The following is a 15847-nucleotide window of genomic DNA, read 5'->3' as shown; positions in this document are numbered from 1 at the left end:
ATAAGTATTTATGTTACTGCATAAATTATTTTTAAAGTATGATACAATTTATGAGATTATTCTGGAGGTGATGGGAGGGAAATGTCCATCACGCAACTTTCTTACCTGAAAGGCCCAGTCTAACCACACCTGCTTGACTGCATTTAAGCTCCAACAATGGACTGCTTGACTGCATATAAGATCCCCGAGTATATAAAACCTTGGCAACTTTTAAGACTTGTGGACTTCAACTCACAGAATTCCCCAGCCAGTTGAAGTCCATATATTTAAAGTCACCAAGGTTGGATATCTGATTTGCAGGGACTGTGGGCTACACATGGATATTTCTGTATTCAACAAAACACAGATACAGCTTACTCTTTTCAACACAGATACAGCTTACTCTACGGGGAAAAAAACCTTTTTTCTGGCATATTTCCATTTTTTAAAAAAGGTGTATGGAAGGGGGAAATGATTTGTCAAATTACCTTTTGTCAGTTAACTGAAATTAGTTCAAAAATTAGTTGATCATATATTCAAATATTAGTTTAGAACTTTTAAAGACATTCCTTACTTAAGATTTATAATCAGCTTCTATCCTGTAAAGTAAGCAAGGACCATTGTCTCCCATTTTATAGATGGGTAAACTGAGGTCAAAAGAAAACAAGTTCCACCCCAAGCATGACAAAAGCAAAATTCTTGATCTATAGCAACTATGCCACATTAAGCTTGGGGGAAAAAATAAATAAAAGGCAGCTACTGACTCCAGAGCAGGGGTCTCCAACCTTAGTAACTTTAAGCTTTGCTGGTTGGGGAATTCTGGGAGTTAAAGTCCACCAGGCTTAAAGTTGCCAAGGTTGGAGACCCCTTCTCCAGAGGAAGGTAGAGGGCAGGAAGGCCTGGAGGAACGTTGTCCATGGGGTTGCAATGGGTCGGACACGACTTCGCAACTAATAATAAAATTGGCTCCACATTTTCTTTATGAATTTCCTTAAATCTTTCTCTTCTGCTGTAAAGTGCTCTGCTTTGCTTCTGTTGCTTGTTATTGTCTTCCTGTTGAAGCTGTCAGAAGGATTCTCCCTTTGCTCAAGAGGTGTGGAAATCTCATTTTAGCAAAATATGATCTGACCTTCCTAACAATACTTTGCAAACACTGGCCGGTCTGTTTTGTGTCATGCTGTGACTCTCATGGATTCCACCCCCCCCCCTTTTTCTATTTTGCTCAGCTGCCATCAGGTTGAAAAATATCCAGCTCTTCACCTGCATGACTCATCTGCAGATTATCAGTGAAGCTTCAAATGTTCCCTGGTGCCGTCAAGGCTTCCATCAGCAAGGGCCTGGAGGCGAGAAAGGCGTTCATGGGGTAATGGAGAAAGGAAAGAACACGGAAGCTGGCAGGAAGATTGAAAGGTCATGAAACTGCACTGGCTTTGGAAGAATGCAGGTTGGGGACAAGTTGGGGCCGCAACCTTCACATCTATGACATACAAGTTAGACTGGCTTCTCCAGTCACGTCCCTCTTGACGTGCCGAGTCTTAAAAACACCATTCCAAAGCCCATTTAGGTAAAAATAGGGGCTGCAATTTCTGCCCATCCTACAGCAGCAATGCACAGGTAGTCCTTGCCTTGTGACCATAATTGAGCCTTGCTAAGCAAGGCAATTATTAAGATGTGCCCTATTTTACTTTACGGTTAAGCAAATCACTGCTGTTAAGTGACTCGTGTGGTTGTTAAGCAAATCTGGCTTCCTGCATTGACTTTGCTTTTTAGAAGCCAGCTGGGAATGTCACAAAAGGCGATCCCATGACACTGGGACAGTGCGACCTTTATTAAATACATGCCAGTTGCCAAGCGTCCAAATTTTAATCATGTGATCCATGAGGATGCTGCAATGGTCATAAGTACGCAAATCGGTCATAACTCACTTCTTTCAGTGCTGTTGTAATTTTGAACAGTCACTAAATGAATGGTTGTAAGTCCAAGGACTACCTGCATTTCACCCCCACAAGAAGCCAAATGGATCAATGGGAGGGTGACCCGTCTAAAATTATCCAGTAAGCTGCTTAATTGACACGAGGACTTGAATTTGAATCTCCCCAATCCAATTTCAGCATTTTAGCTGCTTAAATTGGCTCTTTTCCAAACAAAGCCCCCTCCCCCTCCCCCCAATGTACTATAGGTGTAAAAAAACAGTTTCTGTTAAAGAAAGGCTAGCACAGTGCTGAGGGAAACTCCTTTAGCCCATATCACAGATTTTTTTTAAAAAAAAGAGCTGAACAAGCTTTCTAGTGTCTAGTTTTTGTGTTGGTGGTTTTTCTTTAGTTCTTTTGAGAAACTTTCAGAGACCACAAGTAGAGCATTCTATGGTGATGATGCTCACCAATTTTTACAAATATGCATTTTTTGCAAAATAAATTTATCAAGCCTACTACATATTTAGCATGTCTGTTGGGTGTGCTTATTAAAAAAAGGAAACAGGCTGAATTGCCATAGTATATATGACATTGTAGGATCTGGGAGCTGCAAGCAACTGTAAATTGTGCTCAGAGTTGAATGAAAGGATGGAGGCCAGGCAGCAGCTTCTTGAGAGAGCTATTTTCAATCACAGCATCCAGTCTCGATTTACGGCTGAGACTCTAGTTGTGCAGATTACTGGACTTTTAACAGCGGTGTAGAGGTTTACACAGGCTTTTGCTCAGTAAACACTTGCTAGAGAAGTAAGCATCCTTACAAAATCGCACCTCTTCTCAACTGCCCATAGACCTGCGTGAGGAGCCCACTTCAAATATAGAAATTATACCCAGAGAAGAGCATACCTGTAGCTCAGGGCTGAACTGTGAAATCTTTGGTACTCCGAGTTTGGTTGTTACATGGATGTTACCTAGTTGGGTAATGAAATATCTGCAACGAACAACGAAACTTGGAGAGCACAAGAGCTCTATAGAAATGTCATGTCATCACTGGAAGGCACATCAATGCTGCTAAATAATTTGGCTCTGGGGCTGGCCAATCAGCACAGGTGCACTTCTCATTTAACTTTCATTGCATCACACTTAGCAAAGCAGCCAAAATGAAGAAACAAACAATAATGGACCTTTCTCTCTCAAAGGATTTTCTGGGGAGTGAGACATACATATGTCAAAAGCCTGAACAAAGAAAAAATTATATTCAGGTTCAGGAAATTATTAAAAGCAGAATTGTTTAAGGAGCCTTTGATTCATAGATGTCACCATCTATTTTTACTGTATTTTAAAAGTGATCTGTGGTAGAGCTGCTTACTGTTACGTAATTGTTCTCCGGATGATTTATTACGATGATTTGCTAAGAATTTCTTGATTGCAGTGAGCAAGAAATTGAATACATGTTCTTTTTGTACAAAAAAAAATATTTTTATCAGCCTAGACAACAAAGACATGATTATGGTATTAGGAAAAGTTTACAATAAAAAGAAAAAAAAGGGAGATAAAAGAACAGCTTAACCCTCAGTCCAAATCCCATTTGCTTCATTCTTTTTCTTTAAGTCGCCTCAGGAAACATATCTTTAGCATCGGTCAGGAAAATAATGTTATCTGAAAGCACAAACAATAAGAGACACCATCACACATTTGAAGACGTATCTGTTAGGAAATGACTATTACCTAGCTTGTTGGGTTGGCAATATATAAACCATCAATGTAGCTTTAAGACTGCTGTATTGCATCATACTGTGTCCTGATTGGTTAGTTCTGTAGCCAATCTCCTTAAGAGGGAGCTAGAAACATGGTTTGTTCTCTTTGCTGTTCTTGCTCTCTGATATCTTTGTATGCTACTGTTTGCAAATCCAGAAGAACTGTTTATTGTGAATGACTACGACGACTGGTAAGAAGACTTCGTTATTGCATTATCTCTGGACTGTCGTTTTGGCTATCTCCTGATTTATATGTGTATGACCTGGACTGTTTATTGGACTGTGCCTTACTATTTCCTGAAAGTAAACACAACTCAGTGTATCTGTGTGTTGACTGTGTTTATTCGTAACTACTCTCAATTGCTTTCATGTGCACACCCTTGCTATTCAAGGGTTACTCTGCAAATTCCTTAACATAAGAAGCTCAGTCAAGACTACAATATAGATATATATTGCTGGATTTGGTGAGCAGCAACTTCCTTTTTTTCAGATTTATCTTTTCCAACTTGCCTTACAGACTATTTGTACAGGTAGTCCTCAACTTAACAACAGTTTGTTTAGTGACTGTTTGAAGTTACAATGGCACTGAAAAGGTGATTTATGACCATTTTTCAAACTTACAGCTGTTGCAGTCCGTGGAATCATATAATCAAAATTCACAGATGCTTGGCAACAGACTCATACTTATGATGGTTGCAGTCCTAGGATCATGTGATCACCTTTTGCGACCTTCTGACAAGCAAAGTCAATGGTGTAGCCCAGGGGTGGGCAAATGTGGCCCTTTTACAACCTGTGGACTTCAACTCTCAGAATTCCTGAGATAGCTTGGCTGTCAGATTAGCCAGATTCACTTAGCAACCATATTACTAATTTAACTGCAGTGATTCACTTAACTGTGGGAAGAAGGGTCATAAAATGGGTCAAAACTTACTTAACTGCCTTGCTTAGCAACAGAAATTTGGGGCTCGGCTGTGAGCATAAGTTGAGGACTACCTGTACCTGAGGATACTGGAAATTTTTTACATGCACCAGACAACTTGCTATGTCTAGTCAACCATCCAGTTCAGGCTCAAAGTCCATTACGTATTCTCCATACAGTACTAATTGCAGGGGTTGGGAGGCACAAAATAAGAACAATCCTCAATTCATAAGCCCTGTGAACTGCATTATTATTATTATTATAAAATCCACAACTGAAACTATCTTCTGGGAACTACTGCATTTTTTTTGCGGTAATGATCACTCCCTGCTTAGAAGTATCTGGCAGGCTAATTACTATAAGCCAGGGATGTCAAACTCATGTTGTCATGCCAGCATCATATGATGTATCGGGACTTCCCCTTTGATAAACCCGGGCGTGGGCGTGGCCAGCGTGTGACGCATCTGGCCCGCGGGCCGGCAGTTTGATAGCCCTGCTATAAGCCAGTGAAATAATGATTAATCATGGGATTAGAAAGTCCCAACTGTATGTGCCTACTCCACTGTTAAGCTCATGGAGACCTTCTCTTCTCTTGCCCATCAGTCTTTGAACAGAGAGTTAAAAGGTAGCTATGGAGGATTTTGAAAAAGGTAGAAAGATGCACGTTATCTTATGCTCTTTAAAAAAAATAGAGATGTAGCAGAAAATACTTGTAGCTTTGGGTTTTAGGTTTTGGCAATGGTTTGCTCTCCCAGCTTGCCATTCAGTTTCAGAACATCTCATTACCAGGCTAGGTAATATCATCAGTAGGACTTTGCTAGAAATATCTTGTTCTATTCCTCTTTAGTTTATATATGTCTTGTGTGCTGGTGTGGTCATCGGCCATGCCAATACTCGCCACACACATGAATTTACTGAAGCCCGGTATTCTACAAAAGGGGCGATTAATAAACATATTAATTTAAATCCAGCAAATGAACACATAAGAAACTGGAACATTTGAACGATCAATCAACAATGGAACCGACCAGTTCCTTTTCTACCAAAGTCCCACTTGATGGTACCACTAGCATGGTAACAAAACGTTGGGAGCCTAAATGGCAAGCTTGGAGAGCAAACCACCTCCAAAATAGGGATGTAATACTCTTCTTCAAGTCAAACTCACTTGTAAATGTGGTGTCTGGACAACAGTGTGGAAATATTTGTCATTTCTCTCTTCCAGAATGTTTACTCAGTCTAACCCAGGGTTTCCAAAATTCCATGTTAATATTGCTACAAACTGCAGGCTCTAGAACTGTGATGGCAAACCTCTGGCACACGGAGCCATATCGGTGGGCACGTGAGCTCAGCTCCGACATGCATGCACGCACCAGCCAGCTGATTTTTGGGCCTTTTGGGCCCACTGGAAGTCAGGAAAAAGGCTGTTTCTGGCCTCTGGCCATTTTCGCCCTCCCCAGCCTCCTAGAAAAGCTCTGGAGCCTGGGCAGAGTGAAAAACGGGCCTTCCAATGGGACCGGAAGTCGGCAAACAGGCCGTTTCCGGCCTCCAGAGGGTCTCCGGAGGGCCTCTGGGGAGGAGGGAAGGCCGTTTTCGCCCTCCCCAGCATCCTAGAAAGGCTCTGGAGCCTGGGGAGAGCGAAAAACAGGCCTACCTTGCCATGCATGCCAAAAATGGGGGGAATGCGGGGGGAGGGGTCACGTGCGTATGCACAGGGGGTGGGGCGCATAGAATTGTGGGTGTGGGCACGTGCGCGAGCGACACCCCCGCACTCCCACTTTTGGCATGCGATGGCAAAAAGGTTAGCCATCACTGCTCTAGAACAACAATACAATGCTTTTCTTCACTCTTAATCCCCCCCCCCCCCCCGTTTGTCAAAGAGCCAGAAGAACCTGAACACAACATTACATCATTAGGAAAAGATGGTCCATAAAAGAGCATCACCAATTCTGTCATTTTTGGACTTGAAGAGACATACTTTCATGGGAGGAGTCAACTGTGAACATGGCAGAGCTTATAGACATGGCTAAATTGATTTGTTTGGTTAAAGGAAAGAATAACAATGACTTTTACAAAGGATCTGAAACCCTTTATGGACTTTTCACTGAGAATGGATAAAAATGAACTGTTGATTTCTGGATTTATTGATTAAAAAAGGTTCTATATGGGAAGAACGGAATTATGTTACATAATTTGGTAGGGTAGAAATAGGGTTAACTTTGTAATTGCTACAAAGAAGGTTGGATGTCACTTTTTAAAATGTTTTTCTTGGTTCACTTTTTCTTCTACTTTTCTATTTTCTTCTCATATTCTTTTCCTTTTACTATTTCTTAAACATTTTTGTAGCTTTTAACTCTGTAAAAATAACCTTTCCTTCCTTCTTCTCCTGCTTTTAAAGTCTCTCTCTTTAAAGTCTCCTGCTTTTAAAGTCTCTCACTAAACCCAGCAGAGAGAAAATGCAGGAAGACGAATCAATGTTGGCCCAGGCAGACATTCAAGTATTTCCTGCTACACGCCTATATCTGAACTTTTAGCCACAGCTTACTTTCCCTTACAAAGCAAAGACAACATGTTCATTCTTTGCAAGATAGAAAGTGACAAGGTTGTCAGTTCTCAGACAAACAATCTTGACTGTCTTGTATCAATCAGATACGTTTGGCTTCCACCTCCATAGTCTCCAACCCAGCATGGTAGGGGAGGATGAGGGCTGTAATATAAGAGGGAACATTGCATTAAGAACTTCGTGCTCCTACAGACTTTTTAAAGAAGAGCCATCCAAGAGAGACATCTAGTGGAAGACATGGGAATTCAAGTATGGCCTAATCCTCTGTAAATTTAAGAGCAATGCAGGAGTCTAGGCAGCAACATCCATCTGCAACTTTTACCACTTGCATTTCAAAACTTTTTACCTGCAATCACAGTTGTAGCTTGCCGCCTCACGTTGTTTTTATCTATATATTCGCCATAATCTATCTTTCCTTCCACGTAGATCCGAGCACTGTCAAGAAACAAACATACAAATAATAGCATATTAATGGCATTTTTTCTCTATTTTTCCTGTATTTATTCATATTCCGCCTTTATTATTTTTTAACAAATAAGCACAAGGACACCCAATACCCCTCCCTCCTATTTTCCACATAATAACAACATTGTGAGGTGCATTGGGTTGAGAGAGACACTAGCCGAAAGTCACCCAACTGGTGGGACTTGAACTCACAGTCTCCCACTGTCTAGCCCAGGGGTCTCCAATCTTGGCAACTTTAAGACTTGTGGACTTCAACTCCCACAATTCCTCAGCCAGCTGCTGGCTAGGGAATTGTGGGAGTTGAAGTCCACAAGTCTTAAAGTTGCCAAGATTGGAGACCCCTGGGCTAGCCCTATTAGGCCAAACTGGCTCCCAGCTTTTTATTATAGTTAAGGAGCAGAATTTTACTTGAAGATAAACATTAAAATTTACAAAATAAAAGAACATAACCAATAAAAAAAGCAACTGGTTACGACAGGTTTTACATACAATAAAACAACATTTGGCTAATTCAAAGAAGTTGAATTATACCGGGTGACTACCAGCAATGGTACTTAAAGGAATTTAAATGACTTAGAAATTTAATTAATTAGGGAAACAAAATGTAGCTGGGCATTTTTATAAAATGGGCACCACAACTATGCATAACTTGTATTTTCAAGTACTCCTATTAAAAGAAGAAGTTATTTTTCTTCAAGGACAGCTGCTGAGTGTATTTTGAAATATGCTAGGGTTAGCACTCTCTAAGTTTGGGGATATTTGCTTTAAAATCTCTTGCTGAACTAAGTAAGTTTCAAATCTTGTAAAACTTTTGCCTTCCTCTTTAATTGGAAAATTACTTCCTTGTAATCAAATCAGTATTTAACTGTTGCCATCAGTGCCCGCTGCTTATATATTAATTATGTGAATTACAGAAGATCAAAGAAGACAATTTTAATTATTATTGCCAGGGCTGTGTTTGGCACATGGGACTGCCAAAATAATCCTATCAGGCCCACAACAAACCATATGCATTCACCTAATTTCCTAACTTTTTCCCCCTGAGGAATTTTTTTAAAAAATGAAATGGTAGAGAGCTGTAGCCTAATTTTTCTTCTTACCACCAGCCCCAATAAGAAAAAACAACAACTTTGCTCTAAGGCAGTGATGGCTAACCTTTTTGCCATTGTGTGCCAAAAGCAGGGGGAGCAGGGGTGGGTCGCACGCGTGCATTCCCACACACATAATTCTATGCGCCCCGCCCCCCGCGCATGTGACCTCCCTGCTTTTGGCACGTGATGGCATGATGGGCCTGGTAGGCCCGTTTTTTGTCCTTCCTAGGCTCGAGGCTTTCTAGGTGCTTGGGGAGGGTGAAAACGGCCTTCCCCACTCCCCTGGAGGCTGGAAATGGCCCGTTTGCCGACTTCCGGTGGGACACAAAGGCCTGTTTTTCTCTCTCCCCCGACTCAAGGTTTTCTAGGAGCCTGGGGGGGGGGGGTTGAAAACAGCCTTCCCCACCCCTCCCCGGAGGCCAGAAACGGCCCATTTGCTGACTTCCGTGCCCACCAATATGGCTCCATGTGCCACCTGTGGCACACATGCCATAGGTTCGCCATCAATGCTCTAAGGCAGGGGTGGGCAAATGTGGCCCTTTTACAACCTGTGGATTTCAACTCCCAGAATTCCTGAGACAGCCAAGCTGTCTCGGAATTCTGGGAGTTGAAGTCCACAGCTTGGCTGTCTCAGGAATTCTGGGAGTTGAAGTCCACAGGTTGTAAAAGGGCCACATTTGCCCACCCCTCCTCTAAGGCATTGTTTCTCAACATTGGCAACTTTAAGGTGGGTGGATTTCAACTCCCAGAATTCCCCAGCCAGCTAAGCTAAAAGAAAATGGATCTCTCATAAACTGTTCCTTTTTTGCCTAGACCAACTGGGTAAGTCTCACTCCAGCACACAGAGCAGTACCAAGGACCAGAGTACCATAGAAAACAGCACATCCAATATAAATAAGATATAGCCACCCTTTGAGTCTATCATTGGGAAGATGATTAGTTTCAAGAAAAGCCAGCTCCTCCCAGACAGCATTAAGCAAGACATGATTTATGAACCTGGAATGCTAGAAATAAACTCTTTATTAGAATGAAGCATGTTGGAAAAAGTTCACCCAGCATCTGCATCTCAGTTCAACTTACCCCTTCTTCACAAACCGATAAGCTAAGTCTCTCAGCCCCGGCCTGAACACGGAGATTCTGTGCCATGTAGTCTTCTGCGTAACATCATCTAGGTCATATAAAACATAGAAAAGATTTTTAGCAACAACCAGAGATCCTGCATATATCCCGAGTGTTGGCTATAGCAGCGACGGGCAACTCAGATCCCAGTTTGCAGCTCCAGAGTATCAGAGATTTGGTGGCATGATGATTCAGATTTCAGGCTTTTAAGCCTCCATTGCAATCTGGCCCACCCTCAAGATGGCACATTTAACAGATTAACAGAGTTGGAAGGGACCTTACAGGTCATCTAGTCCAACCCCCTGTCCAAGCAGGAGACCCTTCATCTGCCTCTACCTAGGATCAAACTCACAACCTCCTGATTGTGAGGCAAAAGCTCCATCTCTAGGCCACAGCAGATAAGCATTTGGTCTTGTACAACCAGTGGCATCACTACAATATCAAACAGTGGCATTTTTAATCAGTTGGTTGCTAGGACAAGACTCCAAGATTTTGAAAACCATTAGCAGGTGATGGCAAGAAGAGAAGGAATTAAAAATGAACGTTAAAGGTTAAGAATTGAGAGCTTGCGATTATATATCATTTTGAGCCCAAGAATCTAGGAGAAATCCCATTTAGAGAGCTTTCCAAAATAGCAAGACATTTAATTATCCCTAGTGGAGAAAAAGAATATACTTTCCTTATTTTCCTGCTACAATGGCCCCAGGAGACACTGGGGTTTGCGGTTCTGGTGTAGCTGACCAAAATGGAGTTGAGAGTGGGGGGCTTTTATACCTTCTTTTGGGCTTTGTATTTGAGCTTCCTATTCCTGTGCAAGAACATGTATTCTATTGGCTTTTGTCAAACTCCCACGGGGCCATGTAGGGGTTATATAGGGGTCATAGCTGGTTCTACAGGCAAAGTAGAGCCAGCAAAGAGCCTTGGTAGTACAGTGGTCTAAGGCACCCTGTTATTAAGCTGGTTATTAAGACCAGCTGCCTGCAATTACTGCAGGTTCGAATCTCGCCAAGGCTCAAGGTCGACTCAGCCTTCCATCCTTTCTAAGGTAGGTAAAATGAGGACCCAGTTTGTGGGGGCAATAAGCTGACTTTGTATAAATATACAAAAGAATGAAGGCTATTGCTTAGTGCATTGTAAGCCGCCCTGAGTCTCCGGAGAAGGATGGCATATAAATCAAATAAAAAAAAAGAAAAAAGAAAAGTACAAATCCTAGGTGTTTGTCTGAGCTACTGTTTGCTTCGGATTACTCTGTGGGTGATGCAATAAGTCCTATTGTGGCTTAATGGCTTTGTCCTGTGTTGGATCTTGAGTGAGGGCTAATCCTATCATTCTGCTTTTGTTTCAAAATATCATGTATCATGTCTTGAATGGATTACCAAATCTGCATTTCTAAAAGCTGGCCTGAGCATCTGCTAGGGGAAAGGAGATTGAATCTGCTTTCTGTCTTTAATAAACTTGTTTCTCCATTTCTCACTTAGGGAAATATAATATTCTGCCTTTTTAGTATTTCCCAAAGTATTTCATGCTTCTAGGAGAGGGGTGGGTGCTAACTTCCTACAATACAGTCTCAAAGGAGACTGAGCCCATACATAATTCAGTTTAATGACAAAATGGTCAACATGCCATTGCTACACACACTTACCTCCTTGAACCACCTCATTCTCTCCCGATCGCCACATCTCATTGGTGGCTAGGCTGAAAATTGTGACAGGGTTTTTTCCTTCCATTTGTCTCATGACCGGATCCTGTCCTACTCGACCAAGCAGTTGGATACGATTTAAAGCTAAACAAAACATCAACAGCAGATAGTAAAGAAGAATGCATAAAAGATGTGTTGCGACCACATCACCCTAAGAAGCCAGGCCCCCATTCTTCGTCCCTTGAGAAGCTACTTACATCTTTCTAGGGTTGTTGAGACCTCAGATTCATGTCTTACAAACTGGCGCATCACCTGGAGAGAGAAAATACATAAGGCAGCCATTCCAATTGCCGGCATCATTCCATAGAGAGAATCAACAGATTCTCTCAACTACATTTAGATTGTAGTTCCCATCCAGCACAGCCACTCTGCCTTTGAGAGTTGCCATTCCACTATATGGGGGAAGGCTGCAAAAGGACTTTCCTTGAGTGAACCTTACACAACTGGGGAAAACAGGCAGCTGAAGGGGAAAATACACAATCATGTTGCTGTTTTATATAGGTGATCAGTCACCTTATCCCCATATTAGCAGCTGTGAGCCATGCTGATATATTTACTAGCTGACATACACAGACACACAAGGATTAATCAAAGATCTAACCGTGAGCAGGGTTCTCATACTTTAGCAATGGGCCTATGAAATGGCAGGACAGGCAAATGCCTGCTTTAGGTAGCTAGATTGGAAAACAGGAGCCATATTGCCTTCCAAATTAAAAACCCATATTCAGGAAATAAGAGCAACCTTTTCAGTCAACAGTCAGATACCTATTGCTACCCAATTTCAGAAGGCAGGCAGATTAGTTTTTTTTAAATGGACATTTAAAATCTTGCAGAAATTGTGCACAGTAGAGGAAAATCATTGGATAGATTTGTAACCAACATTAAGCCATAGATTAGTTTCATCTGTTTGTTGAAGAATCCAATATAGATTTTCTTCACTCATAATACTGAGCCATAAACTAGGACCTACAAATCACAGCAACTAGATTCATGCACTATTCTAATCCCTCAAGTAACTAAACAAACCACATTATAGTATTTGTGAACCTGATCTTTGGCAAGATCAATCTACTGATTTTTTTTTTTTAATTTGATTTATATGCCGCCCTTCTCCGAAGACTCAGGGCGGCTTACAATGTGCTCAGCAATAGCCTTCATCCTTTTGTATATTTATACAAAGTCAGCTTATTGCCCCCACAAACTGGGTCATTTCACCTACCTTAGAAAGGATGGAAGGCTGAGTCAACCTTGAGCCTTGGCGAGATTCGAACCCTGCAGTAATTGCAGGCAGCTGGTCTTAATAAGCTTAATAACAGGGTGCCTTAAACCCCTGTACTACCAAGGTTCTGATTTGAATTTTATTCTAGAGGAAGATATATAGCTCCTCTTTCTTATTCAAACTTTTCTTCTTCCTTCATTTCTGAACCAATTTATTTCAAATTCAGTTCTTCTAGTTGTTGCACTGGCTCCTGGTTTAGATTATGAAGAGGTGGGGTGAGGGGCCCCATACTTATGCCTCCAAGTTTATTCTTCATTATTGTCATCACTAGTGACTGCTTTTCCTCATCTTCCTCCTCACTATCACACCTACTAGGTCTCAAGTTAGCAGAGAGCCAGATATAAATATCCAGCAGCTATTACTACTCCTTTTTTTCAAATTGCTATTTACTTACTATGCTACTTCTCTGGTCTAGAAGGTGAAGGGAATGAGTTAATGAGTAGCATGCAAATTTATTTATTTTTTACAAGTGCAGTTCTCATCATCATCTTCATTTAACGACCCCATAATCCCTTGCAGGGTGGAATCTGGACAACTGAATGGAGATAGCAGAGTGTTTTAATGCCTGGATGCCCTTCCTGTCACCAATGAGGAGTTTTGTTCAGCAGATATATTCTCATTGTGTCCAGAGAGAGAAAAATATCTGCCTCTGCCTAAGATCAAATTCACAGCCTCCTGATTGTGAGGTGAGAGCTCCACCTCTAGGCCACTGCACCACTCCACAAGTTCAGATCTCATACATTATTAAAAATATTAAGAGGAGACTGAAGCACATTCTTCCCTGATTCTCAGGGATATAACACACTGAGCCTTGTAAGATTCTGTTAAAATACACCAATGTTCTTTCAAACTTGGAAACTTTAAGTTGTGTAGACTTCAACTCCCAGAATATCCCAGCCAGCATGAAGCTGAAGCCCACACATCTTAAAAGTTTGAAAAACACTTATAGACTATCTCAATAAAGTGTGTTCTAGTCATCCTGTGGGAAAAAAATCTACTGATCTGCCTTTCTATGAATGACTGACATCCAACCTTCCCATCCCCATGTACTCCAGCTACTGTAACTCCAAATCCATTCAGTCAATAGACATACTATTTAAAGATGATGGGACAGGCAGTCCCAACACATAAAGCCCAATGATAAGAAGATATAAAGAATACTTAGTTTTCATAAAAGCATGTCTCCCAAATCACAAAATGGAATACCTGAAATAATGACCTCTGGAACATTGTTGCTGTTTCATTTGTTGATTACTTCTGGAGATGTTCTGAAAGACAAAGAAAATATAAAAACAGTCCATTTCCATTTAACAGTTTAATGTTGGGAGTAAGCAAAGCTTGACAATGGATCATTAATTCATTACATCACAACCTCAAATCCTATTGCTGTATTATACCATTACCCCTAACTTCTTCTATCAATGCTTCAACCAGCATTGTCCAGGGAGAGAAGTAAACTGAAGAAAAAAATGCAGTTCCTTAAGACTTCCTTCTGCTAACCTAGGATTGGACTTAGATAAAGTCTCCAGCAATGAGCTTGATTCAAAAATACTTGGCAGAATACTGTTTATTCATTACAGCAGCATCCTGTGCAGCTGGGCTTCTTGGCCCAGCTTTCATTTCTGCATCTTTTTAAAAAAAGATACTCGGGTATAAAAATAGAACACAAAGGAAAAGAAACAAGAAGTGAAAAGAAAAATAAAGAATGCCTCACCAAGAAACATGCATCAATCCAATTCCATATACTGTAACTGAGGTGGGCAAAGAGATAAGAAATAATTTAACATCAATCATTAACTGAGCTCATGCATTGTTCCAAGTCATAATATAATTTGTTTTGCTTTCACTTCATCCATTGTATGAACCAAACAGCTCTGGCATCACACTAAAGTATAACCTCATGTTTTATAACTCACATAGGTTATGTTACAGCCCAGTCCTGGGCAAATAAACCAGAAGTCATGTACAGTATGAGTTTTTGGCTTCCTCCAGTTAATATGCCCCCAGTTGTATACTACAGAAAATTACAAAGTTATATCTTATAAACATTCATTTTCAGGACCAACTTCAGAATTAATCATATTAATCTCCTTACAGAGGAGTCTATCTATGTATCTGATTGCTAGGAGGGGAAAACGACTTGATGGCACACAATCGATCAAAGAGCTGCCTTGATTTGATAAAGAAAATTAACTCAAAAAGTAGATCCCTGTGCAAGATCGAAGTCGCACCAAGATTTCCAACAGAGCTGGAGTCAAGACCTTTTTGATGGGGACGGACTGTAGCCCCATTCGGTACCGAGCAAAGACAGAAAACTTAAACTTAAAAAAAAAAGAATCCAAGTGGAAAAATATTAGTATCAGGCTAGGAGAAATGTTAAATCTGGCTCATCTTTGTGACTTGATAATCCTTCATCCATAGTTCATATCTTAGCAAATAGTATACTTTGAAATCATTTTCTTCTTGGTGAAACAAAAACAACTTTTTTTAGGCAGAAACTTGCGAAATCAAGCGAAGCTTAAAGGAAAGCAAAGTTGTAGGGCTCAAGGAAACTCGCTTCCCACTAAATACTCAGGAAATTAAACCCTCTTATCTGCTACGCCTCGGTGGAATTAATGCCCACGTGTTTGCAAGAGAGGAGGGGAAAAAGCGAAGCCTCCCGGCGGCGGATTCTTTTCCCTCGGGACCACGTGGTCTGCCCTCTATCTATGCCCTCGTCCTCTGCGGACGTCTTCAGCCAACATGCCGGCTGGCACGATAGGCTTTGTAGTCCAACATAACAAGACGACACCCCATTTGAGGGGGGGGGGTTATATTGACACCTACTGGGGAAGCTTGTTTGCATTCGCTGGAGACCAGCCGTATAATATGACCGGGATGCCGGATTAGGAAAATGCAAACAATATTATTTAAGAAGCCGTCCCGTTCCCTCCCGCCGCTCACTTAGAAACCTTGCGCACCGATTGCCTCGATCGGATGCTACTCACTTGTTTGCTTTCCAGCAGACGCCAGCAAGTGCCTTGGCGCGCAGATCCAACACACTACTAGAAAGTCTCGCGTCCGAAAGCC

At 41.4% G+C, this 15847-nt stretch overlaps 1 protein-coding gene across 1 annotated transcript; it reads right to left on the bottom strand.

Moving 5' to 3' along the window:
* Positions 1 to 3343: 3343 nt before the first annotated feature.
* On the bottom strand, positions 3344 to 15847 carry SSBP1 (single stranded DNA binding protein 1). The gene is made up of 7 exons (XM_070947163.1): positions 15766 to 15847; positions 13985 to 14046; positions 11697 to 11751; positions 11443 to 11583; positions 9762 to 9849; positions 7472 to 7560; positions 3344 to 3548 (listed from the first exon to the last, which is right to left on the bottom strand). The coding sequence occupies exons 2-7, from the start codon at positions 14006 to 14008 to the stop codon at positions 3496 to 3498; spliced, it is 450 nt and encodes a 149-aa protein (XP_070803264.1). The 5' UTR covers positions 14009 to 14046; positions 15766 to 15847; the 3' UTR covers positions 3344 to 3495.

The sequence above is a fragment of the Pituophis catenifer genome, unplaced genomic scaffold, assembly GCF_029215685.1.
Source record: "Pituophis catenifer annectens isolate HBS135680 unplaced genomic scaffold, rPitCat1.0.hap2 SCAF_7, whole genome shotgun sequence".
Classification (NCBI taxonomy): Eukaryota; Metazoa; Chordata; class Lepidosauria; order Squamata; family Colubridae; genus Pituophis; species Pituophis catenifer.
Note: the sequence above shows the minus strand (reverse complement) of the source record. Positions and strands in the feature narration are given on the sequence as shown.